Source organism: Acanthochromis polyacanthus, chromosome 12, assembly GCF_021347895.1.
Source record: "Acanthochromis polyacanthus isolate Apoly-LR-REF ecotype Palm Island chromosome 12, KAUST_Apoly_ChrSc, whole genome shotgun sequence".
Classification (NCBI taxonomy): domain Eukaryota; kingdom Metazoa; phylum Chordata; class Actinopteri; family Pomacentridae; genus Acanthochromis; species Acanthochromis polyacanthus.
The window spans coordinates 12,744,533-12,771,608 of NC_067124.1; the positions used below are offsets into that span (position 1 = coordinate 12,744,533).

At 42.0% G+C, this 27,076-nt stretch overlaps 2 protein-coding genes across 2 annotated transcripts in view; one reads left to right on the forward strand and one right to left on the reverse strand.

The window, feature by feature from the left end:
- Window positions 1–17,444, forward strand: part of LOC110948240 (zinc fingers and homeoboxes protein 2) — a 31,976-nt gene extending 14,532 nt beyond the window's left edge. Inside the window, exons 2-13 of the mRNA XM_022189683.2 lie at window positions 4,713–5,233; window positions 5,591–6,304; window positions 9,201–9,413; window positions 9,743–10,006; window positions 10,114–10,329; window positions 10,514–10,598; window positions 10,807–10,992; window positions 11,941–12,347; window positions 13,542–13,794; window positions 13,891–14,047; window positions 14,399–14,518; window positions 15,805–17,444. Coding sequence (XP_022045375.2) covers window positions 5,135–5,233; window positions 5,591–6,304; window positions 9,201–9,413; window positions 9,743–10,006; window positions 10,114–10,329; window positions 10,514–10,598; window positions 10,807–10,992; window positions 11,941–12,347; window positions 13,542–13,794; window positions 13,891–14,047; window positions 14,399–14,516 — 2,712 coding nt within the window. The 5' untranslated portion in view covers window positions 4,713–5,134 and the 3' untranslated portion in view covers window positions 14,517–14,518; window positions 15,805–17,444. The remainder of the gene's footprint in view (window positions 1–4,712; window positions 5,234–5,590; window positions 6,305–9,200; window positions 9,414–9,742; window positions 10,007–10,113; window positions 10,330–10,513; window positions 10,599–10,806; window positions 10,993–11,940; window positions 12,348–13,541; window positions 13,795–13,890; window positions 14,048–14,398; window positions 14,519–15,804) is intronic.
- A 1,195-nt stretch (window positions 17,445–18,639) lies between these two features.
- On the reverse strand, window positions 18,640–25,610 carry derl1 (derlin 1). The gene is made up of 8 exons (XM_022189685.2): window positions 25,269–25,610; window positions 22,937–23,048; window positions 22,779–22,843; window positions 22,116–22,142; window positions 21,186–21,281; window positions 21,007–21,059; window positions 20,782–20,892; window positions 18,640–19,511 (listed from the first exon to the last, which is right to left on the reverse strand). Exons 1-8 carry the CDS (start codon window positions 25,419–25,421, stop codon window positions 19,361–19,363), a joined length of 768 nt encoding a protein of 255 aa, XP_022045377.1. The 5' UTR covers window positions 25,422–25,610; the 3' UTR covers window positions 18,640–19,360.
- Between the last annotated feature and the right edge of the window lie 1,466 nt (window positions 25,611–27,076).

The window sequence follows — 27,076 nt, forward strand, 5'->3', positions numbered from 1 at the left end:
GTGAGGCCTCCAGAATATCAATCGACTTTTTCAGCCAGATAAGCTCCTCTCCCTCCACTCATTACGGTGTTACCTCAGGAAAGTTTCCGCCGCTCACTCTCCCTCCACTTTTTTATTTTATTTTAATAGCTGCCGTTTCTTAATGAAGGTGTCATTTCAGCAAAAAGTCAAATAAAGCTGCCCATGCCTTTTTAAGATATGTATCTGAAGCTGCTTTATCACCAGCTTCTCACTTTATTCACACTTGGCAGCACAATGTGATTTTATGATTAGTCAATATTTCTCAGGACAACTTGTCTTACTGACAGCAGCGGACCTGTCAGCTGCATATATTTGCATACCAGCTACGCTGTCAAATCGCAGTGAAGAAATTGTGATGTTAAAAGTTTCTGCGCTACAAAGATAGATACTTTAAATTTAGAAAAAGTACAAAAAAATCCTTCTTTTCTTTGAAGCAAGAATACAGCTGCCACTTCTGATGGCCAAGACCAACTGTCATTATACCTGTCATTTGCTATTTATCTTGAACCAATATGGGTCTGATCAGCAAATTGCTAATTTTTCCAAGTTATGTATACAGAAAGGCGAGTGACAAATTAAAGGAAAAACCGGTATCAAGTGTCTTAGTAAGGTGTTGGGCCACCATGTGCCGTCAGAACAGCTTTAATAACTGGTTGATTTGATTTTCCAAGTCTATGGAGCTCTACTGGAGGGACAGAGCACCATTTTTCCAAAAGACATTCCCTCATTTGGTGTTTTGATGATGGTAGTGGAGAGCGATCACTTCAAAGGCATTGGACTCCCTCATTATGTGGGTCAAAGCTTCAGCTTTTTCCTTTAATTTGTCACCTCACTGTAACTGTGCGTTTTCCTTTTTTTGCAATCCCTGCTTAAAATGTAAAATTTGACTGTAGTGGGTCTTTTAATACCCATAGTAGGGGTTGCAGTTCTAAAAATGTAGCCGCAAGGGGACACAAGCCAGTGTCTTATTGTGCCGGTCCCAAGCCCGGATAAATACAGAGGGTTGTGGCGGGAAGGGCATCCGACCTAAAACTTGCCAAATCAAACATGCCAATCAAATGTATGACTTCCATACCGGATCGGTCAAGGCCCGGGTTAGCAACGACCGCCATCGGTGCTGTCGACCTACAGGGTGCCGGTGGAAAATGGACGACTGTTGGTCGAAGGAGGAGGGGAGGAAGGTGTGTTCATAGGAAGAGAGAGAAGAGGAACACCAAGAGTCTAGGACTGAGAGTAGGGACTTTGAATGTTGGAACTATGACAGGAAAAGGTAAAGAGCTGGTTGACATGATGCAGAGGAGGAAGGTGGACATACTGTGTGTCCAGGAGACCAGGTGGAAAGGTAGTAAAGCTAGAAGTTTAGGAGCAGGGTTCAAGTTGTTATATCATGGTGTAGATAGGAAGAGAAATGGAGTAGGAGTTATCTTGAAGGAGGAGTTTGTTAGGAATGTCTTGGAGGTAAAAAGCGTGTCAGATCGAGTGATGAGCTTGAAGCTAGAAATCGAAGGTGTGATGTTCAGTGTTGTTAGTGGGTGTGTTCCACAGGTAGGATGTGAGCTGGAGGAGAAGCAGAAATTCTGGTTGGACCTTGATGAAGTGATGCAGAGCATCCCTAGAAGTGACAGAGTTGTCATTGGTGCAGACTTCAATGGACATGTTGGTGCCGGAAACAGAGATGATGTGGAGGTCATGGGCAGGTTTGGTATCCAGGAGAGGAACGCAGAAGGACAGATGGTGGTTGACTTTGCCAAAAGGATGGAAATGGCTGTAGTGAATACTTTCTTCCAGAAGAGGCAGGAACATAATGTCACCTACAAGAGTGGAGGTAGGAGCACACAGGTAGACTACATCTTGTGTAGACGGTGTAATCTGAAGGAGATCAGTGACTGCAAAGTAGTGGTAGGTGAGAGTGTAGCCAGACAGCATAGGATGGTGGTGTGTAGGATGACCCTGGTGGTGAAGAAGATGAAGAGGGCAAAGGCAGAGCAGAGGACCAAATGGTGGAAGCTGAAAAAGGAAGAGTGTTGTATGACTTTCAGGAAAGAGTTGAGGCAGGCTTTGGATGGTCAGGAGGTACTTCCAGATGACTGGACAACTACAGCAAATGTGATCAGGGAGACAGGTTGGAGAGTACTTGGTGTGTCATCTGGAAGGAAAGGAGATAAGGAGACTTGGTGGTGGAATGAGGAGGTGCAGGAGTGGATCCAGAGAAAGAGGTTAGCTAAGAAGAAGTGGGACACTGAGAGGACTGAAGAGAGTAGACAGGAGTACAGGGAGATGCAGCGTAAGGTGAAAGTAGAGGTGGCAAAGGCCAAACAAGGGGCTTACGATGACTTGTATGCTAGGTTGGACAGTAAGGAGGGAGAGACTGATCTATACAGGTTGGCAAGGCAGAGAGACAGAGATGAGAAGGACGTACAGCAGGTTAAGGTGATAAAGGATAAGGATGGAAGTGTGTTGACAGGTGCCAATAGTGTGATGGGAAGATGGAAAGAGTACTTTGAAGAGTTGATGAATGAGGAAAATGAGAGAGAACGAAGAGTAGAAGAGGTGACTGTTGTGGACCAGGAAGTAGCAAAGATTAGTAAGGATGAAGTGAGGAGGGCATTGAAGAGGATGAAGAGTGGAAAGGCACTTGGTCCTGATGATATACCTGTGGAGGTATGGAAGTGTCTCGGAGAGGTAGCAGTAGAGTTTCTGACTGGGTTGTTCAACAGGATCTGAGATAGTGAGAAGATGCCCGAGGAATGGAGGAGAAGTGTGCTGGTGCCCATCTTTAAGAACAAGGGAGATGTGCAGAGTTGTGGCAACTACAGAGGAATAAAGCTGATGAGCCACACGATGAAGCTATGGGAAAGAGTAGTTGAAGCTAGACTAAAGGCAGAGGTGAATATCTGTGAGCAGCAGTATGGTTTCATGCCAAGAAAGAGTACAACAGATGCAATATTTGCTTTGGGGATGTTGATAGATAAGTACAGAGAAGGTCCAAAGGAGCTGCATTGTGTCTTTGTAGATCTGGAGAAAGCTTTTGACAGGGTGCCCAGAGAGGAACTGTGGTTTTGTATGAGGAAGTCTGGAGTGGCAGAGAAGTATGTTAGAGTGGTGCAGGACATGTATGAGGACTGTAAGACAGTGGTGAGGTGTGCTGTAGGTGTGACAGAGGAGTTCAAGGTGGAGGTGGGACTACATCAGGGATCAGCTCTGAGCCCCTTCTTTGTTTGCTTGTGTTTGCTTCTTGTTTGGTGAACGGCTGGAGAAAAGTGTCAGGCGTGATGTGTGATAGAAGAGTTTCAGCTAAAATGAAAGGAAAGGTTTACAAAACTGTGGTGAGACCAGCCATGTTGTTTGGTCTGGAGACAGTGTCCCTGAGGAAAAGACAGGAGGCAGAGCTAGAGGTAACAGAACTGAAGATGCTGAGGTTCTCTTTGGGAGTGACCAGGATGGATAGGATCAGGAATGAGTACATCAGAGGGAAAGCACATGTTAGAGGCTTGGAGATAAAGTCAAAGAGGCCAGACTGAGATGGTTCGGACATGTCCAGAGGAGAGAGAATGAATATATTGGTAGAAGGATGCTGAGTTTCCCACTGCCAGGCCGGAGGCCTAGAGGAAAACCAAAGAAGAGGTTTATGGATGTGGTTAAAGAGGACATGAAAGTAGTTGGTGTGAGAGAAGAGGATGCAGCAGACAGGGTTAGATGGAGGCAATTGATTCGCTGTGGCGACCCCTGAAGGGAAAAGCCGAAAGGAAAAGAAGAAGAAGGGGTTGCAATCCTAAACATTTTCCTCCATTCACTGGTCTGTACAACATATAAATTTAATGCAACAACAAAAAAATGAAGGAGCAGTTGAACGTGGTCTCCAACTAATATTTACCGATTTTTAAAACACAATGAAATGCATGTCTCACCAGTTTATTTTGTTTTGCATTAATAACTGACTTGAAATTGTCAATGATGCTGCTTTTGACTCCTTTTTGTCTCCAACTTTGATGGACGTTCAGAGGTTCTGACAGTGTTGGGAGGTTTCTATTAGTTCAGTCTTCACATTTCCAACCTTCTGCTCGCATTTATCAACAAAAGCTCACTAAGCAGACTAGTGATGCTGCTGTCCTCCGGATTTTTGCTCCTCAGTTTACTGCGTTAGCTTCTGATGGGTTGTTGCCTACATACCACCTGCGTTTTCTTTCCATTTTCCCCAAGTCTTCTCAGAAGCAACATTGTAGCCGTCTCACTGCCGGTTGACTGTTTGTTTGTCAGCACCTTCAGCTCTACCTCTTTCGGGTGGTAGCTTCCTGCAGACCTATGGGACACTGTTTGGGTTAAATAACTCACCATGTTACACTTCTTGATCTACTGAAACCAGCTTTTATGGTGTTTGCTCTAACACCCAATTAGAAGCACTTCAAAAGAGTCTATTTTTTCTGTACCCATGTCAAACTTGTGTTTTTTATATATAGAGGGGATTGAAGTTGGGAGACTGATTAAGGTTCATGTCTCTATCGTGGATTTTTATACAGTCAGTGCATGTATTATGCATTTTGATGACTTGTATTGAGTGATCATGTCGTGGGGAAATAAAGAAAGGGGAGAAAAAGGCCTTTAACAAAAGCAGGCCAAAATGAAAATGTCTTTCTAATGTTTATAGTAATTAGTGTTCTTACTCTAGCTCTTCTGTTCTTTTCCTTACCCAGGTACCGTCCTGTCATGCAGTTCCAGGAGGTTGGCCAGCAGTGGAGCTGACACTGTCAGCGAGGCCAGCCGACACTACAGCAGCTCCATCTCCAGCAGACCTTCACCTCCCACTGCCCTCTTCTCTCTCCATCCGCTAATTTTACCCCAGGGGAGGATTGTTCTTACGCGCCCTTGGCTGCCGCGTCCAATCTCAGAAACTGTCCAGTGCTTGCTACCTCCTCCAACATAAAAGGAGCCTGGGCCTGTATTTGCATTCTGCTACAAGCCAGTCCTACTGGCGATTCTTCAGCACCTTAGACTGTCTGTTCACTCTCATCCTGCATCCTGGGAACTTCTGCAGCAGCCGCCTTTACAAGATCCGTGGCTGAGCACAAAGTGAAGGCAGCTGTGTACCAGAAAATAACCAGGATCTACCAGCATCATGTCGAGTCGACGTAAGGCCTCCACGCCCTGCATGATCCGCCCAGAGCAAACCATGGTGGAGCTGGATGATGATGCAGAGGAGTCGCACAACATGGAGGTACACTGTCAGGCAGCTGAGTTAGACAAAGGAATGGTGTGTTTGGATGCAATGGATTGGACTAAATTCATGAAACTATATTTGAATAATTTGTGAGCGGGAGAATTGATCATAGATTTGTAATGCACAATTAAACATTTACCATTTTTGTAATTGTGCGCTTGAAATGGTCATTTTAATTATCCTCTTTCTTTCTCTTGAATACATTAGGAAACTTTACTTTTTAGTTTTGTGAGGAGTTCAGCAAATGTGTACTAATTTCTGTTTCATAAATATTGAGATATCCAAGTAATAAATTGCTGTGTACAGATTTAAAAACACTATTTTTAGTGATATTTTACCTTCTCCTTCTGACAGATGACAACAGAGAGCCATACTCAGAGGGAACCCATGGATACAGATCTGTCAACACAAGCAGAGCTGTCGATGGCTTCGGATCTAATGGGAAAGGCCTCGGACCCCCCTACAGCTCCTGACAAACCAGCAGCGGAACCACCAGACATTTCAAAGCCTCAGCGTAGGCAGCAGGGGGGCTACGAGTGCAAATACTGCCCCTTCTCCACGCAGAACCTCAACACCTTCAAAGAACACGTAGACGCCAACCACCCCAACGTCATTCTCAACCCGCTGTACCTGTGCGCCGTCTGTAACTTCAACACAAAGAAGTTCGACACCCTGACTGAGCACAACGAGCGGTGTCACCCCGGGGAGAGCAACTTTAAGTTCAAACGCATCAAAATGAACAACCAGACAATCTTGGAACAGACAATAGAGGGCTGCAGCAACAACGCTGTCATTTACAACACTTCTGGCACCATTTCTGGCAAAGGGGATGAAATCGGCATTTTGCCACTGAGCAAACCCAGCACAGTCAAGATTGGTAAACCAAAATTAATGGATAACAAACGGACAGAGTCTCAGTTGGCTAAACTGACCCCCGATCTGGCTAAGAAACCAGTCACAGCGCTCAACGTGAACGGGACGGTCATCATACCGGAGTCGACTCTACTCAAAGCAGATGGCCTTTCTCACATCATGCCTTCCCTACAGCGGCCTCTGAACTATACCCAGGTAGGACAAAGGGAAGGAGAAATCTTCTGTTACTGTACAGTTCCAATGAAGTTAAAGGACTATTTTTACATTTTGTGAAATACAGTTATTTCCTGTCTTGCCTAAGGTTGAGTAAGTAATGCGATACCACTCATACCTGTATGGTTAATATAAAATGACAAAACACAGGGAGTTAGCTTAGCTTAGCTGGAAATAGCTGTTCTGGCTGTATTGCAATTCAGTCTTTGAATATATAACATGTTTTTTTTCTTTTTTATCAAAAGCCTTTGGGCTGGGTTCACATCAACATATACAGCCAATTATTTTAGAGTTGGACAGGGGTTTGCACGCACAGACATGCAAAAAATAAATAATAGTAATACTAATAAATATTAAGTTAAAACCTACAAACAATAGGAGGTGGGTGGAAGCAAGAAAAATATATTAAAAAATAATATTTTAAAAGTTTTTTATAAAAGAATATAAAAGATGTAATATATTATTAAAAAGTTTTAAAGTTACCAGTAGGCTTTGAAGCCAGGCTAGTAGTCTTTAAGCTAAGCTCACTCTAGGCTTGCGCTAGTCGATCGCCACAGTGCCATTGGCGCATTGTTTTGCTGGATGGCGCAGTCATTCTGAACCGTGTGAGCCACAGTGGCGCTCTATTTTTCTTGTAAAAAACAACCAAAAAGGGTTTGACTTACTTTTCCTTCGAAACGCCCGAGCGATAATATAAGAAAAACAAACTTTTTTTCTCGACAGGCGTCGGAAATGGTCGGAGTCACCCAAATCTTGATCACGCGCCCGGGTCATGAAACGCTCTTGGCCAATCACAGAAAAGCATGCTATTTTTACTGCGTGAAATCTCTGAATGGTGAGCCACAAGACGAGTCATTTGCGATCAGGAAAAGCGAGAAAGAGGAGGTTTTTGTTGAGTTTATGCTACAGTTGTGAGATATGGTACATAGTGAGGGTTGAACAATTGGACATAGGAGGGAAATAAGGTAAATTGGACATGAAATTCATATTTTTATGGGTCAAAAAGTTTTGATCATGAACATGTTTCAGGTACAGGTTTTTAAATGGCCAAATGCATATATACATGGGAATGTGTCTTCACCCCTGACTGCCTGTTTTTACGAAAAGAACATTAAATTTGGATCTGAAAGTTTAGCAAAATGATATAGACTCACACTTTGTGATGATATTTATATTCAGGACTTAGACTTAAACATTTCACGTTGGCCCCCCACCCCATCCCGAACATTCACATATATGTTTTTAAATACTTTAATTGCAGCATGAAGCAAACCAGCCTCCAAGACTCCATTTTTTCCGCTATCACTGACACAGAAATTTTTGGCTTTTTGTGGCTCATTGTTATTCTTATGAGTGAGCCACAGTGGCTCTTCATTTCAAATTCCTAGTGCAAGCATAGTCACTGTACCATCACGATCTAGCTACATAGTCAGTGAACATACAGGAGAGTAGCATCGATCTTCTCAAATAATAGAATTTCCCACAGATCTCAGACTGTTGCTTTAAACTCTGGATTTGCATTAAAAGTTTGGTTTTAAGTGGGGAAAAAACAGCAGCAGCTGTACAAATGAACATTTTAATTGCTTTCTCTTAATGCTTTATTTTATGTGTTTGCAATTTCCAGGGAAGTTTCTCGGAAACTGATTAAGTGATAACTGCAAGGATAAGAGAGACAATGTTCATTTAGTGACTTTAATTAATTGATTTCAATTAATTGCTAGTCTGACTGAGAGTTGGTGCACAGCAGGTCAGCAAATCCTATTAAGATGCACTATTTGTCTGCAATCCAGGCATAGGAAATAAAACTTTCTATAATAAATTAATGTATGAATATTTACTCAGGTAGAAATTTTGTTTTTGTTTCATTTGATTTAACAAAATTTCGTAGTTCTGTTCAGGAAACAACCCAGGAAATTACTAGGAAATTACAGGCTTGTAAAATAAAGTGTTACCACCTGGTTTTCTGTTTCTAATATCTACTCAGATGATTACCGTAATTTCCGGACTATTGAGCGCACCTGAATATAAGCCGCACCCACTTAATTTAAAAAGAAAAAAGTTTTGTACATATATAAGCCGCACCTGACTATAAGCCGCGGGTGTCCACGTTGTAACATGAGATATTTACACAGAAATATTTTATTTAACTTGTAATTAAATACATACTTTCTTCCCGAACAGTGCCTGCAACACAGCAGTGAAACACATTGAGTCGGTTCACGCTGCCAACTCCAACACGCTAAGCTAGCGCGCTTAGCTTAGCACACTAGCGCTAAAACTTATCTTTAAGTTTTTTACTGTATTGTATTGTATATCATTGTGGTGCATTTTGCTCTGTCTCCGTTTCCACACTTGTCTCTGCAACACACACACACACACACACACACACACACACACACACACACACACACACACACACAGCTGCAGCACTCCTCCTCACGTCACACTCTCTCACACACACACACCGTAACCTGCCCAGGTTAAAGGAGAGCAGGCTTGGCCTGCAACAGCTGCATCTTATGCGTTTCTTCGTGTTTTCCATCATGAGGGTGTGTGCATGAAGCGCAGAATGATTGATCTGAAGAATTTAGTGTGTGTTTGATTTAATTCGAATAGTGTCAGTGGTCCACTGTGACCTGTTTGGTAATTTTATTGGTCTGATGTGAGCAGGCTAAACTTAATGATGGCATGACGCTGGCACGTAAAAATCTATACATTAGCCGCATCGTTGTGTAAGTCACAGGGTCCAAAGCATGAGAAAAAAGTAGCAGCTTATAGTCCGGAAATTATGGTGTCATGCTTTTTTGTAAATTTAATAATTGGAAACAGTAGAAACAAATACCATTCAGTTGCCATCGCTGACTCGTTTCTATTCCAGGTGCCGAAGATCGCAGTGCCCCTCAACACAACCAAATACAACCCCTCCCTGGACGACAACCTGACGCTCATCTCCTCCTTCAACAAGTTCCCCTACCCGACACAGGCCGAGCTGTCCTGGCTCACGGCCGCCTCCAAACATCCAGAGGAGCAAATCAAAGTCTGGTTCACCACACAGAGGCTCAAACAGGGCATCAGCTGGTCCCCCGAGGAGGTAGGATCATATTAATCAATATTTTAGGGGACTTTGCTCTTCTCAAGTTTGACTTAGTGTTCATCTGGTCATTTAGAGCCTCAGGCTCAGGGCGTTAACATAACAACAAATCATGATAATGGTGGTAGGAACTGTTTTCTTGCACTTTAATCATTTTGTATTAAAATTGACCGAGGTATTGTTTTTTGTAATAACCACTGATCACAAGACTTTAGTTTGATTTGATTAAAGTATACAGAATTCTACAATTTTTACCTAACAGGTACAAATTAACATTAAAGTTTTTAAACATGAGACATGTAACAATAAGTCCATTCCTTCAATGACAGGTGGAAGAAGCCAGGAAGAAAATGTTCAACGGTACAATCTCCTCCGTGCCTCAGACTTTCACCGTGGTTGCTCCTCAGCTCAGCTCCCAGCCGTCGACCAACCAGTCCGCACAAACGTCATCGTCCAAGTCCCTGCAGTCGGCAGCCTCGGTCCTCCAGTCCCTCCCCTGTCAGCTGCTGGGACAGACCAGCCTCGTCCTGACTCCTGTCGCCAACGGATCTACTGTCACTTGTGCACCTCTGGCTCTCACAGTGGCAAACCAGGTATTAAACGATGCACAGAGAATCATTCTTGCAGCGTCAGGAACCAAAAAAGCGTGCTTGTTTTACATATTTGAGTGGGTGAGGTTTTCCCTCCGTGATCCCCGCAGATGGCCCAGTCGCTCAAACGACCTTTGGCCTCTCCTGTGATCGCCACAGAGAGCAAGCGACCCTCCATCATTCAGACCATCTCTGCGCCCATGGCCACATCCAAGCTGGCATCACCCAGAGTGCTGAGTTTCACAGTTGACCCCAATAAAACAGCAGAGCAGCTGTCAGTGCTGAGGTCCAGCTACACACAGTGTCCCTTCCCTGAGGAAGATGAGGTAAGAATAAGTGAGTGAAATGACACTTTTTTTGTGCCACGCTATAGAAAGATTTTTGTGCGCTGCTTTTATTTTCCAATTTCCCCCCTGCTACCTTTTGATTTTTCTCTTCAAACAAACAGCTGTCAGTGACAAACACCTGCACTTACTGTTTTGTTTAAAGTCGTATCTTGTCATGTGATAGATCTACAGACTGATAGAAAACACCGGGCTTTCCAGAGGAGAGATTAAGAAATGGTTCAGTGAGCAGAGACTCCTCAATCTCAAAGGTATGATCAGTGCTGAAACAGAACACAGCACCGAGTTATTTTAAGTTCTTTGAGCTGGATTTCAAATGCTGAACCATCAAAAATATACAAATCTTTGTCGGTAATGTTGTTTTTGAAGTATTGTGTTTGTGCTGCATCATTTAGCAATATTGTTAGTTTTCTAGTATTTTTTGGTCCTTTAGTCCCTCTGTTTCTGTCTGTCTTGGAGGTGTTCCTCCGCCACCTGTGCTGGTGAAAGCAGAGGTAACGCCACCACCTAAAGACGGCCCAGTAAAGAAAGCAGTTCCCAACCAGTTCCCACTGCTGGAGAGAGTGAAGGGGAAATCATCAGAGCAGCTGAAGGCGCTGGAGGAGAGTTTCCAGAGAAGCAGTTCTCCAACAGAGGCAGCATTAGGTAAAGCCTGAAGTCAACCTTTTCACAAATGCATGCCTATGCTCCTAAATCACGTCTTTGGGAGGGAAAGTGCTTGATGGACTTTACCTCGTTCTTCTATAAATCAGAAGATTAGCAGGAAAGGTGGAAGAAGTGGCAAATAATTTAGTCTGCACTTCATTATTGTTCTGATATGGGGGGAAAAATCATTCTGGATCATTTTGTATTTCTATAAACAAGCAACGGTGCCGCTGCAAAATGGTAACGGTGGAGTTGTTTTGCACACATGGAAACGAGCACCGTCGTTTAAATGGCAAAGCAGACCTACCTTCTTCCACAATGCAAACATTCTGCAGATTTTCAGTGTGCAGGTTGCCAGCTCAGAGGTGGTTGTTCCCCATAGCAAAGGGGATTTTGAAAGCGTCTGTCTTACTTTCATGGTGGTTTACAGCCGTATTCCTGAACACAGATGCTTGATGTGGGCACATCTCATTTGCCTTTTCCTACAGACACACAAGACGAGCCTCCTGTAGATTAACAGATAATGATACAGAGACCAGGCTTTGCAGACAGAACTCTATTTAACTCTATGAGTACGATGATAGGACTTTTAAACTATTAAAGAAAGGAAGTAAATTCTATGAGAACAAGTTGGCCAAATTAGCAGTTTGTTTGTTGTGTTCTTGCCAAGTTCAGGATCCTCACTTTTTAACTTTGATGCCTAAAAGAAATAGAGTAATGTTGTCTTCTATTTATACTAGCTCACAGCATGCGACTTAATTTTCTTTCACCCCAGAGGAGCTGCAGGCCTGTCTCTGGTGGCTGCCTGCATGACAGGAATAGCAGGAATGTTTTTAATGAGCCCATTTTAAGTCCCCCGGAGAGCGACTGAAATCCCAGGTTTCTAAAAAGCCTTCAACGTCGAGGTAGCACAGCTCATCTGATCCTCTGAACTCTGCTCTGCTGCAGACCAGCTGGCCCAGGAGACCAAGCTGTCCAAGACGGAGGTGGACTGCTGGTTTTCAGAGCGCCGGGCCCTGAGAGATAACATGGAGAAAGCTTTACTCAGCATGGCCTCCAAGAACTCGGAGGAGCGAGCCGAGCGGCCGGGAGCGCTGCTGAACGGGGCTTCACACCGAGAGCAGGACGGGAAGTCTCTGCGCTCCTCCCCTCACCCGCCCGTCCTCTCATCTTCCTCCTCCTCCTCCTCCCCTCCTGTGCTCGCAGCTTCCTCCCCCCGTCCACCGACCCACTCCTCATCTGCGTCTCCGCCCATCCTCACTTCATCTTGCTCCTCTTCCCCTCATCCTCCCATCCTGTCGGCCTCCACAAGCCCAGCTCCCATCAGCAGCCGCTCGCTCGCACTGCTCAGGGAGGTAAGAAGAGGTGATCAAACATGCCACCAATAACTCTAATTAGGTAACAGTGTATTAGAAGGTGCTACAATGTTTTGTTTTTTGCTGATTGATTTACTATAGTGAAGCAAATCATATTAATTTTTGGGAAAATGGTGTCTGGATAGAACTGAGCTGTGCCTGTAAGTTAGTTGATGAGATGTTTTTATTATAATCGGAAGGGAAATGTGGTGGTAAATGCAGTGATTTATCTTGAAAAGTTGTTGTACAGGAAAACTGACGTGCATTTTCAGATTTGCTGTTGCCTACTGTGACCCACATATGTTTAGAAAACAACCAGAGCCCAAAGAATCAGCCTTTCAATGTAACAAACATCTGTGAGATTTAATGGCTTTATCCATTCTAGCATGATTTGCACAGGCTCATGCTGCTGCTGAATGTTGATCCATGTATTTCAACTAATGACAGATTTTTAAAAAACCAATAATATTGATTGTAGTCATCACAGCACTCAGCCTTATATAGAAACAAGAAAAGCCCTCAGAGAGCGCAGTACTCCACCAAGGCTGCTCAGTCGTTGCATCATTTTCCAACGGATAAAATCTTGAAAAAATTTGTTGCAGATATCACAGCAACATCGAATGTGGCTATTTAATGTAGATGTACCCACAAACAAAATGACCTTGACTGAGCACAGGCGTCTGTTGTGCATGTGTACATTATGTGCGGATACCGAATCGCGTGACCTAAATATGTAGCGGGATGATGGGACTCAGAAACACCCCCATGATTTAATCAGTTATTCCTTGCATCATTTCCGAAGGATAAGGTAGGACGGCATAAAACATTTTAAACACGAGCCATGCAGCAGCTCTGTGAGGCTGCACAATCACAGCAGTGCTCTTTTCTCACTTAAATAAAATTATCAATTGGCAAAATGTGCTTACAGTGGTAAAGTATATTATTGGAATTAATGAATGTATGCGAAACTTGATTGTTGTAGTTGGTCATGGTGGATTTAGTTTTAGTTGCTGTACAGATATGCTGTACTTAAATCAGTAAAAGTGCACATTTTTTTCCCATTTTCATAACTTTGAACTCTGAAGTAAGAGCTTTGAAGTTCAGGCATCTGTTTTTGCTATGTAACACTGAATGAATTAAATACTATATGTTGTAAAATGTTTTGTGTTTGTTCACATAATCTCGTCTTGACAGATGTTCTGTCGGACCCAGTGGCCGTCTCCTGAGGAATACAGCCAGCTGGAGGTCCAGACAAGCCTGGGACGCACCGACATTGTCCGCTGGTTCAAGGACCACCGCTCAGCGCTGAAGAACGGTGAAACTCTAGACTGGATGGAAGGCGTCCAGAATCAAAACTTTGCTGAGCAGCAGAAAGCCGACCAGGAACAGAACGGTCAGAGTTCTGAGAAAAACCAGAGCGTTTCCTTGGAAGACAAGACTTTGAAAGGTGAGCGTAGGAGAACATGGAGGGTTCGTTCTTCCTTTTCTTACTTTTCAAATCATTTTATTGAGCATTTTCTTAACCCCGTAATCCTTTGTGCAGTGGAGGAGGCTGGTGAGAAGGTAGCAGCTACAGAGCACTCCAAACAGTCTGAGCAAGACAAAGTCGAGTGGTTGACTGACAGGTTGTCCCACCATGTGACGGACCTGAGCCGGACCAGGCCGGACCAGACCGGCTCAAACAGCGCTGACAAAGGGAGGTGAGTGGACAGAAAGAAAAGGAAACAAGTTTCTCATCTTCTGGTGTCATATTTGTGTTATAGAGACAAAAAAAGACAAGGTCACTGCCAATATTTGAGTTTTTTAAGGAGTATCTGGAGAGTTATTTTAAGATAAAATGTGATCTAAAAATACAGCAGCATATGGACATAACAAGCTGTTGAAGCTGAGTTACTCCCTTCTGTGCATCAACTAGACTTTCATGAAGGGTTTATCATTTTTCCCAGCGCTCTAGAAAAAAGCAGAAAATTGTTTTTTTTTTCTTTTCTTTTGTGTCCAGTTCTTAGAAGCAGACGGTTGGTGTTTAAACTTTGCATCTGTTCTGTTGCCAGGTGGGTAAAGGTGACTGTGGCAGTGGGGGAGGAGAGCGAAGGAGGAGTGGAAAGACCGAGGCTGGCAACGGACACTGACGTTCTGACCTTGGAGCAACCGGGGAGGGTCACTGGTTGATGGTAGGTTCTACTGGAGGAAAGGACTTTTCTTTGTTCAGAACTCCAATGAGATTAACCAAGTTTAAAACTGCACTGAGGAATTCCATTGTTTGTGTTTCCTGTTTACAAATGGAGCAAAAATAACATTGAACTGCAGTCGGATTTGTCTCTACAAGCAACACCTTTCACAATATACACAGACATTCTGTCTGCTGTTAGTGTAAAAAGATTCAGCGGTGCAGCTTTAAAGTGTTCTATAAAGGCTTTATTACTCTGGTATGGAGGCAGAGCCTCTGTGGAGTTATGTGACTATCAGTGTTGGTTTGTCTGTCTGTTAGCAACACTACTCAGAAATGGACAAATGGATTTGGATGAAATTTTCAGGGAAGGTCAGAAATGACACTAGAAACAAATGAATAGATTTTGGCAGTGATGCAGCTTATAGTCTGGATCCACTGATTTGTTAAAGATTTCTGTATCATTGCAAGATAGCAGTACGCCGTCACTGTAACTATGACAACAAGTGAACACTATGTCAACTGCCTGCTGACAATCACAATTCTGCCACAAATTTTTTGAAGATTTCGGCCGTCGGAAATGATACGACTGAGCAGCCTTGGCAGAGTACTGCGCTCTCTGAGTGCTTTTCTTGTTACATCTACAGTGTTCACTGAAGGGTTTGTTGTAGGTCAAACAAGACAAGTTCCACATGGCTGCTGCTCCTGCATAAGCTGTGAAATTTCCCTTCCTTCCCCTCAATGCATGCTGGGATACCCTTCAGCCATCTCTGACCCTTAGCAGGAATAATTAACTGCGGAGAGTAAATGGATTTTGAAAGCTTCACTTTGAGACTTGGCTGAAATAAATGGTGAACCGCTCCTTTAAGATGCCACAGCTGCAGCCTCGAGCTACCCAGGAAGTTATTAGTGTGTAATTACCTCCGATTGGTCCTTCTAAAAGACGACATACACCATCATTAGCATCAAATGTGTAGTCTGACGCACTCTGACTCATAGTTGCGGTCAGTGGAAGGGAAAACAAAAGTGCAACTGATGATCAATTTCTAACTGTTTAAATAATGATTTGCACTTTTGGAGCTTGTATGATTTTGTTTCCACTGTGTCCCTAGCAATAACGGTTTCTAAATTTTAAAAATTCTGAATTATAATCTGGAAACTGATTGAATGTTTGTCTCTTAAACATAGAAGTGAGACCTGTAATTTTACCAGCAAAAGTTGTAAATAATAATTTGTCTGGAGAGCTCAAGTGTTCATTTCAGTCTCTGTTCCTGTCTGATTGTGTTCCAGGTAAAGTAAATCATTGACTGCTGAGTCACCATGAGACAACGCAAGACGACCAAACCAGGAACCAGTGATGTAGGTGTCAGCCTGTGATGTCATCACAAAGCGACAGGGACTTTGGAGTTCCGCTGTTAAAGCACTGATGCGAGGTGCAGACGCTGACATTAAGAGGAGTGCCAAAGCTGGACTTGATGCATTGTTCTTACTACTACGCTTTTTTTTTTTTTTAAAGAAACACCCCTTGTAAATACTTTTCTGTATTACAAAAAAAGTTTGTACAGTTTTACTGGGAGGGCAAGTTTTGTTACATTTTTAAAAAAAAGTCTGCCTGACTGTTGCCCTGAAACCTGGAATGTTTTTCGTTGTTGTTGTTTTCAAAGATCAAAGTGTAATATAGTCTGTTATTTGATGAAAATCAGTCCTATTTTTTTGAATATCATACATGCGCACTACTCATTATGAGTAGGCTTTGATGGCACTTGCATATATCCTCATGGTAGTGGTAGATATCCTCATACTAGGCCGCTTCATCACAAACTGTAACTCTTCCTTCTCTCCTGCAGCGTCACCTTAACTTGCCCTCACAGAGTCATATAGGTGGTGGTTGTAAATCACTTAGAAGTGCTAGAGGGGCAAGTAGAAGGATGTTTTGGGCAATCTGAACACACGGCTCACTGCTGAGAGACGAGAGAATGAACACAAACAGCCATATGGTCAGACCAAGGCTAACAGCGTTAGGACGGATGAATGAACACACTGTACATCCTAAATGCCAGAATCTTTTCTCATGAGCTGTTTCTTGCATTAGTACCTGAGGCTAAAACAGAATGTTCGCTTTCCTGATATAGCAATTATTAATTACAGAGAGCAGAAAGTGGAGTGTCTGTTCGATCACACCATGCTGCCTTTTCAGCTCCTATCTAGCATTTCCTGTCTGCCTCAGAGGTGGGTGGATTACATGCTGGTTGACGATTTCAGCTTGTTTTAAAAACTTGAAATATTCTTGACTAAACTCGCCAAGAGCATACTGGTGAAAACGCATGACAAAATAATCCTTTATTTGAGCCATTTCAGATATCCATTTTGCTCAGCTGTGTTATGTGAACACACCTCATCTTTTCTCTTTCCAGCTCTAGGTAGGTTCTTCTGTTCCAAGTGGGACAGTCCATTTCTGTACAGGCAGTTCAGGACAACCAAAATGGGGGTTCATGAATGTTTGAGATGCAGAAAAAAAAAAGACCAAACAATGCTGATTTTCTTAAGAAAAAAAAACAGCAAAAAAATAAAAAGCATTTGGAATGTCACCACAGCCACAGTTGTCATGAACTGCTTGCATTTCAGCAACTTTTTAAACTCATCTTCAAACATGATTTCAAACGATATCTGTGATTTCTGGATCGAAGTACGAATCCATGCAGTATTTGTGCAGGAAAAGAAAGTTAGGTTGCATTTAACTGTGGTTTGAACAGCAGGTGTATTTGCTGTTTTCTGGCTGAATGTTGCTGCTGCTGCTTTACTTTCATGTTCAGACAAATATCTGGAATACTGTATGTTTGGTTGGCTGGAGACAGAATACTGCTTGCATTTTCATTTTCTACTTTAAGTCTGCTGTAACTCAATAAAAACACAACCAACTGTCAAACTTCCCCTTGGTTTTTAAGTGTTATGACATCCTTTGAATTAGAAACCTTCTAAAGATTCCTCATTCAGTACAAAGACTAGACTGGTTTATCACACACTTTTTAGCTTAACTGTTGTCAAAAATGATTTATTTTGCACGTGTGCATTTTCAGATAGAGGTTTTAGTTTCACTGCCAGGAGGTCTGCACATGCAGTTTGCCACTAGTTTAACATCTATGATAAACTGGTGTGTAAGACGTGCACACACATGAATTGTAATGTTGAAACTTACATTTTTTCTGTGAAGGAGCCAGAAAAGATTATTCAAAGCTGAATATTTTTCTTTTTGTCTAAACCCCTGGCTGGAGGGGCTCCTCAACCTTTTGATAAATATTAGTTTGACTTCTGGAAAAAAAACATTTAAATAACCTCTGTCTGCTTTAATGGACTACAGGCGTTGTCCACAGCAATTACAAAAATATTTGAAGACCTAATTCTTCTCTTCAAGCCTTGCCGACAGCTCTGTCATTTTAAACTTGAACAAGACAATTTCCTCCGTCTTATTTCTCTCATCTCCGTGCACACCATCACACATACATCACTAACCCCTGGCTTAAAGTCACAGTGAAATAAGCAGCTTTAGGTTTTGCTCTGTTGTGGGATGAAACAAACATTTTCACTGTTTTCTGATTTACAGAGCAAGTGATAATTGGCAGAATAAATAATAATTGAAAATAGTGGCTTGTATCAGTTCTAACTGTATATTTGTTTATGCATCAATAAGTTTAACACCACAGACCGGTAAAGTGAACAGTAGCAATCATTTTGTCTTGATGTTCAGCTTGTAAACCTTGGATCCTGGCATTCATGTGGATGTTGCTTTGACATCTACATGAGCATGCTGCAGACCAAGCAAAACCAGCCTGCAAAAAACGGCACAGGAACAACTCAAAGAACATGACCAAGAGGCCAAAGCAATGACCCGTTGTCCAAACGCAGACACACTAGTATGCATACATAATAGCAGGCAGGGGGTTTTAATGTTGAGGCTGATTGGTGTATATCAAATATATAATCTATTGTCAGGGATTCACAACCAGCCACACTGGCTCACAGTTGGCTGAAGGCTTCTGTGTCTCTAGACAGAGAAAGTTTTTATCTCAGTGTTGGTGCATTAAGGAAACGTACATAAAAAGATAATTACACACTCGGACTCGCTCATCCTTTCAATAAACAATTGTTATATTTACAAAAAAAGATCAACATCCCATCTTCACCTCATTTTGGTTCAGATCAGATCTCATGACAGAAACAGATCCAGGTCTGCGCCACCGAGGCTCAATAACATTTCACACCCATGGAAATCCAGACCTGGAAACAGTGCTCTCTAAATAGCTTTGCCCATGTTCTGCTGAGGGATGGCTGAGAGCACGCTCCCAGTGCGTGGGTAATTACAATGTAATCTGATATGGCATCACAGAGAGAGAGAGAGAGAGAGGAACACAAGATTCAAAACCGACAGAGTGCTGGTGTGCAGCTGCAGCATCTCGTTCTCACAGTCCGATGGCAGGGTGGAGAAAGAAGGTGGAGCAGGGACGAAAAGAAGAAGAAAATGAGGGGGGAGCTCAAGGGTCGTTGCAGGAAAAAAAAAAACTATTTTCAATCAGCTTCACTTGGACACATCTGCAGTAGTAATAGTAGCACTTTACTGTGTGAACTGAGCCTACAGTCAGAGTCCTGCTGTGTGGTGCAGTCGAGCTTAAAATGCACGCTTCCTCAAATTTCATCCTGCTGAATCTTTTAAAACTAAACATAAAATAAGCTGGAAGTTGAGCTTTCAATTCCGTCAAGTTGGAGAGAAAGCGAGGAAGCGAGCATTTTAACCTGAAACACAAACTGCTCAGTCATTTGTTGTGAGGAGCTATGGGGGTGTTGTTCTCTCTCATTCGCCCCCCAGACGGAAGCCTTGACCCCAGTTGTGGCGTCCTCCTCCTCCTCCGCCTCCTGCTGCTGGTTCCTGGGCAGCCGGCCTTCTGCTGGGAGGAACTCCGAAGCCTGATATCCCTCCCCTCCTGTTGGGGAAGAACCGGTACCTGGAGAGACAGAAGAATAGAATCTTTAAAGTAAACGAGCAACAAATCCAGCAGAATTCATTTCAGCCATGAAGAACACTCACACAATAAACATTAACATTAATGTCCTCGGGGAGTATTTGTTAGTTTGTTTTGGCAAACAAAATACGTAAATGGAATAAGAACACAAAGTACAGATAATTTAAGTTGACCTTAAACAACTTAAGGTATAACATGTACGACAGAAACGTTGGCTAACAATCTCCATTTCATTTCAGTTTGTTTCCAAACAAGTGGCTTAGACAACAGACACGATATAAATAAACCCCTAAAAATGCCTGTGTATCCAAATGACAATATTTATTATTAAATTCCATAAAAATATTCCCTCCCTGCCTTTAAATGGCTGAGATGCAACATGAATGGCAATTTGCATTTTTTTGAGACTGTCAGTTTCAAGGTGAATATATTCAGCTACGGCACTGACTGCTTCTTTCACTCATCCTGTCGTCTAAGCATATAAGAAACACCTTATGGATAAGTTAGCAAGGTAAAAAAAAAAAAAAGTATTTTCACCAAAAGGGGTCTGTAAATGCTGTTTATCCTGTCTTGTCGAAAACTCTCCAAAGTTACTCAGTAAAATATAAATACATACATTTATCCATCTAAAATGTGCAAATTTAAGCTACGATAGCCCTAATCAGCACCTGCACACACTGAAACAAGCAAGGCTCTGAAAAAATCCACTGGGTAGATAGGTATGTATGTAGGTAGGTAGATAGCTAAACTTTATTGTCTGCCCCAAACAATGAGAGTGGGGTGTAAACCAGGGTTAAAACGCCTCTACTGACATTAAAAGTCCTCAGTTTCCTCAGCAGATGAAGGCGCTATTGTGCTTTTTTGTACGTTGAGTCAGCCTGATTCACAAACAACAGGCTGGTGTCGATCTCTGTTCCCAGATGTTTAAAAATATATAGAAATATCGGACTGTTGCATTGCTTATTACTTCAAAATTTCATTCCCGAGCTGTAAAATGTGTCATCTTCTGTGTGTTGACTGGGCTGTGTATCCTCAGGATTCCAAAATCTCAGTAATTATCTCGAATGAGTAAACACATGATAAGTATCTAAATATTTAACTAGATCATCTTTCTCCAGAACTTAGACCCCACCTTTAAGTCAGCGTTCCTCTAAATTTTTACTTATTTTTTGTGGAAAAACAAACAGTAAAGTGTGTCATCTCAAGGTGGAATGTGCTTGGAAAAAAAGAGTGCATCGACACAAAAACTTACAAGAACTCTGGTGTGGAGAGGAAGGAGCGTCCTCCCAGGTCCATGGGGTATTTGAACATGAGGAAGAAGTAGAGGTGACCCACTAGATTTCCTGTCAGTTCATCCACAAAACTGTACAATAACAAAGAGGGGAAGACTGGTGAAATACGGTGGCGGTGTATCATATCCACACTGGGCTTTCACATGTAAGGCTGCTGATCAGGACTGATTTAAATTTCTACTTACGACCCTCCGATGATAAAGTTGAAGGCCAGGATGACCCAAGGTAGATAATGTGCCTGGGACAGAGCGGCAGAAAGTATTAAAATAAGGTAAATATGAATATTAGGATTATTTCCTTGTTGAGTTATCAGTATATGTGTCCTGAATTAGCAGATGAAAATGTGCCACTTTGAAGTAATTACCTTGAATCGCGTTCCGAACCAGAAGGACACGATCATGTCTTTGTTGAACTGAGCCCAGACGTACAACACTGACATAATCAGTGGGATCATCAGCAGCTGAAAATAGAACAACAAAGTGTCCAAAAAATTAGAATCAACATGTCAGAAGCATACAAAGTATTTGCTGTAATTTTTCAAACCATGAGGTCTATTTAAAGGCCCCATATTATGAACATTTTTAGCAAAATAGTTAAAGTCCTTCATGTCCACAAAATGCAACTTTCATCACAAAACCACAACAATGATTTATTTAAGCTGGTTTTATGGCTGTTATGTTCAGTCTATTGGGTGTTCAATTCCCCAGATGCTGGGAGTGCATTAAGACTTGTGTTCACTTTTGTAGCCAACAAAAGAATATTTAGCGTGCTTTGCAAATAGCTGAGGCACTGTGGAGCTAGCAGCTCTGCTAAATAAACCCGACTTTGAGGCAGATGCTCATTCACAGAGGCTCATCTTGTAGGAAGAGAATGGGGTTATGCAAATATTTAGCTCAGCGTCTGTTTGTTTCCCAGTTTCTATGTAGAAACTGGAAAAAGTCTGTGCTGTCTAGTGAGGCTGGGAGGGTATCTAGTTGAAGGAGGGGGCTAGAGAGCTGGATAAGCATCTTCATATTGTCTCATCTCTTATTTTACACCTCCAAGCATGCAAAACCCCCCCAAAAAAGGATTTTCATAATAGGGCACCTTAATAAAACTCTGTAAGAAAGCAAATAACTGCTTTCTCCAATATATCACTGTTTTCCTTTAACTACAGCTGGATTATGTGAATATCTTGCATCATGAAATTTTCCTCAGATTTCAGGTGAATATTGCCTTTATATGTGTGCTGTGGTGGAACAGCAGTTATGTCAAAAATTACAGAGGACAAAGAAATAAGGAGAAAGATTCTCACCCGCATGTTCATCAGCAGCCCAGTAATCTACAGACAGAGTCAAGGACAACCACCTCAATACAATCACAGCTGAAGATAAAAGCAGCTGGTGAAGGGAAGGTTACCCGTTGAAATCCCCATACCAGCTCTGACAGAAGCTGGCAGTCACGTCTGCCATTTTCACCTGAACAAGGCTTATGACCTTGACAGATCACAACCTCCTGCACCACACTTTTCCCCACCCATTACCAAAATTGGCCTGCTGTGACAAAAACTGAAAACTTCTTTTACTTAAAGCATAAGGGAAACAAGATTTGGGCCAAAATTTTTCCTACGAATAAGAAATATCTGCAAAAAGCCAGACAGGCTGACAGTCAGAGCTGAACTCCACACAGCGCCGAGATGTGGGCCGGACTGTACTGCTGGTGCTGCATGTGACCTAGATTAGGTTTCTCTGCTCTGCAGGGGTAGACTGACACTGGGCCACTGGCTCAGAGCCACCCTGACATGGCACACTGCTGCAGAGAGAGAGAGGTGCAGAGAAGACGGATGAAGGCGAGATGCAAGAAGGGAAATAAAGCAGCTGAGTCCCAGAGTGGAAAACGGGCTCACAGGACACCATTTACCCTTAAAATGATCATTTAAACAAAGGCTTTTATGTTCTGTGATGCCAGTCAAGGATACAACAATGCAGATCCAGTTGAAGAGGAGCATGAAGATATAGTCTGCAGGTCTGCCATCAAAAGCCCCTGGAAAACAGCAGGGAGACAAAGATAATGAAGAAAAAATAGCAAGAGCTCTTTATGTGACTGTATGTAAACCACCAGAACCAGCAGACTCACCTGTCTCTAACCGGGTGGAATAGTGGTAGAGGAAATACAGGTTGACCAGGTACAGAAACCCAGTACCGGGGGATATTGGGAAATAAAGGGTGGCTGTCACTGGTCTCCAGAGCTGAAACAAACAGAAGAGACATTAACCTAATAGAAATGTAGTCAGACATCAACACAGCTGTGCTTGTGAGCAGAACCAGACGCTGAGCTTGTAGCACGTGTTGGGCCTCATGTGGATTGCAAATGGTAACTTCTAAGCAATTAAAATTGGCAACGGACAGCTGGTATTCCTCCGCTGAGCGTGTTACCTCACGATTACACTCAGAGGTTTTCTTTGATGGTAACAGAAGTCAGATCAATACAGCACTTAAGAGGTGACAAAAAGACAAAGACTGTTGTCTGTTAAATTAATAATAACCAAGAGAACAGGATGCAGTTACAAAACCATGTGGCATCACCAGCTTTACAATTGTAGTCAAATCAAAATTAGATGTATTATTTTGCAGATTGTGACTTTAATTTTGAAATGCAGTACAGTGAGGCCGTAAGAACAGCCGAAGATAGAAGTACGTGGAGAACTACCATATCCTCCAACCCTGTAAAGGACGGAACATGAAGAAGAAGAAGACGACTTTAATTTTGAAGCATTTTTGGTAACTCACTTTAGAAATGATTCACAAATCTTACAAAGGCTTTCCCACTTCTTTGAGTATCCTTAAAGATGTTCATGACATTTTATAGATTCCAGGAGGCTGAATACACTACAGCCTGATAATTACAAGCCTTTAGTTTCATTCATTTTACCTTTTAAATAGCTGAACAAATGGCTTTCTACCTACATATACTGCCCAGCAAAAACAACATTAATCACGGCTTTAATAAATATCTTCTTTTAAGATTATTAATCTGCATTAACTGAGATTCAGTTTATTAATGGTTTCCAAGCACAGAAGCTTATCAACTTGGAGTAAATTCAGTACAACTACGTTAAGTTATTCAGCAGCAGCACTGCTTGTGTTTCTCTTTGATACGTCTGCCTGCTCTCCAACAGGTTAAACAGTCCTGGAGCACCACAGAAAGTGTGAATAATTGCTCAGTAGAGAAGGAAGAAGAAGACGGTTCAAACCTTTTCTTAAGTAAATGCAGCATTACTTCCGCATACAAATAATCTGATCATTACAAAACATTCAAATTCTCTTCTTATCCATAGGCATTAACACTTAAAGTATAAACATCTTTCTGCTAGGGCTCACTAACAGAATTTCTATATATATTATGTTTACTTTTTTGAAATCTCAAGAAAATCCATCTTATTTCATAACCTTAAAAAAATCTGTACATTTTAATGCATAAAAGTTCTATTCTTTATGGTAACTATTTAATAAAGCTACTGAATAAATGCTAAATGTAGTAAAGTAGAGCATCACCGTATTAAAAGTGATGAGCTTGAAAGCGTATTTTTACCCCGAGTTGTGTCTGATTACATTTTCACATTCCTCCCCCTAACCTTGCATAACCTCACTGTTTACCTGATTGGGAGGCTTCCACACTGCTTGCACTGAACAAACAGTAACTGCAAAATACTGTCTCCGCCTTGTGGACTGCACATGAACAACACTTTCGATTCAACTTCTTTTCAGACTGGATTCAACTTCACTGCACAGAGTTTTAAGACAATGCAAAGCAGTTTGGCGTCCAACAGGAAGTGCAAAAGAAGCAGTAAAAGTGCAGCGCAACGTAAAATGGAATAGGAGAACAACTTCAAGGGCCAGATATTGAAAGTATGAACAGTGCATGTAAATGTGCAAGAAATATAAGTGTCCATGATGAATAATAAGCTATATATAAAGCATTTGCATTAGTGTGTACAGTATGATACAGTAGAAACAGTATGAACAGGATGCTATTAAGTATATAAATAGAAAAAGTTGGATGTATTTTGAATGTGATGGATTACTGACAATTTAAATACAGATAAATGTAATAAATGACAGGATGAACAGTAGATATGAGATGCAAGATGTGAGTACAGTTTACGTATCTTGAATGGATTATTTTTCAGCCTGCCCTGGTATTTAAAACACCTTTTTTTCTCCGTGATGTTATATTTACTGCTTCAGTTCAGTGTTACTACATTTAGCATCATTCTGACATCACTGGGAAGTCCTGACCTGCTACGTCTCGGCTTCTGATTGGCTGCCGCACAACTCAGGCCTATTCACTGAGCCCTGTTAGCCACCTGCTAACTCACCGAGCACATCCCAAACACAGCAACACAGCGTTCAACGGCTAACGGCTACTCAAATAAACACACAGCTGAGCAGAGCCGAAGCAAACTTACCTGAAATCTGTTAAAGAAGAGCTCCGGGACCAGCAGGAAGTGCCTGAAATTAATCAACCCTAGTTTCCCTACCAAGGGAACAGCAATGGAGGCAGCGAACCAGGACCGGGTGATGAAAGGGATGCTTCTGAACCAGTCCCCGATGTCCGACATCTTTCCATAGGATTATTGTCGGGTTATAAGCCTGAATTTAACACTTCTCTTTGAAAACGAAACTAAAATCCCCTAAAAACTGCGAGCCCCTGCTGCCTTTATTTCACAACTGCTCCACTGCTAAGTTTACATGACGTGGCTAATCAGAGGCAGCTAGCCGAGCAGACCAAGTGACTGAGAGCGGAGTACACACATCCGGATGAGGTTTTCAAAATAAAACCAACTGCCGCTACTGCACAATCAGATAAATCCGGACAGTTTTTTTCTTGGATGACAGTTGGCATTTTACTGGTCTGAAGAAATCAAAACGAGAGTTTTTAGATACCCTATTATTGCTAAAGGAGGCCAGCAAATGAAAACAAACAAAGCAAACAATTAATGTCAGAAGTTAGAAAAAGCACAAATTCAACTTTGCTGAATACCTTTGTGTATGAGGCAACATAACACATTTTGTAATACGCTTTTAATTACTTTATTTATTATAAATAGGAATTGATTAAAAAACAAAACAATAATAAAAAATGCTGCATATGTGGTTCAATAACAGCCCAAATGTCTGTCATGTAATAAAAGATTTTGTCAGCAACAATCATTGTAATTCTCTTTAAAACGTGTTTTATTCCCAGATACATTATTTAAAACACCAGCTTGGTTGATAAGCATGATCAATCTTCTCATTCCAATTTCCTCTTAGTATTTTAATTTATACTGCGAATGTGTATTGTTTCCAAGCACCAGTCATTCCTTTGATTTCTAATAATTGCACCTGATAGACATTATATATACTGATTTTAAAGAAACATTACAAAAACAAGCATTGGGCATTTACACAAATCAGGATACTGACACTTTACACCAAGGTGACGAAAGATGCAGCCTACAGTGAGGAGGGCTTGTATTTTTTTTTCAAATGCTGGCTTGATTTGTGATTTTTGTTTAGTATTTAGTATTTCCTTGAGACGCCATTTAATATCACGCTTTTAATTTGAAGGAAAAAATGCTGAAACCGGACGGGTTTTCTAATCTAACGCCACCTAAATATCTCATTACTTTGCATTATTATAGGACTTCCTGTCAAATTTGCAAAAGCTCGAACTTGACCATACAGAGGCAGCCAGCAGTGCAGGAGGAGTGGCAGAGAGCAGCTTATTTGACCGACAACAGCCAGCTGTGGAAAGTGGTGATAAACCCACTAATGAAGACGAAGTACGGTTTTAATAGCAGCTACAAACATCCATCCATCCATCCATCCATTCTCTATACACCGCTTTATCCTCACTAGGGTCGCGGGGGGTGCTGGAGCCTATCCCAGCTGATTCGGGCGAAGGCAGGGGACATCCTGGACAGGTCGCCAGTCTGTCACAGGGCTACATATACAGACAAACAATCAATCAATCAATCTTTATTTATAAAGCCCTTTTTATGCCAGGGAGCAGCTCAAAGTGCTTTACACAAAAACAATACAACAATTAAAAGCACTTACAGACAAATAATGACACTCACATTCACACCTACGGGCAATTTAGAGTAACCAATTAACCTCAGCATATTTTTGGACTGAGGGAGGAAGCCGGAGTGCCCGGAAAAAACCCATGCATGCACAGGGAGAACATGTAAACTTCATGCAGAAAGATCCCAGGAAAGCCGGGACATGA

What these genes read in the sequence shown, in the direction of transcription:
- derl1 (XM_022189685.2), bottom strand. Translation starts at nt 25,421, where the DNA reads ATGTCGGACATCGGGGACTGGTTCAGAAGCATCCCTTTCATCACCCGG. An exon ending in TCAACTGGATCTGCATTGTT is followed by an intron (nt 22,143 to 22,778) that starts GTATCCTTGACT and finishes CTCTGTCTGTAG; the next exon opens with ATTACTGGGCTGCTGATGAA. An exon ending in GGCTGCTGATGAACATGCGG is followed by an intron (nt 21,282 to 22,115) that starts GTGAGAATCTTT and finishes TTCTATTTTCAG; the next exon opens with CTGCTGATGATCCCACTGAT.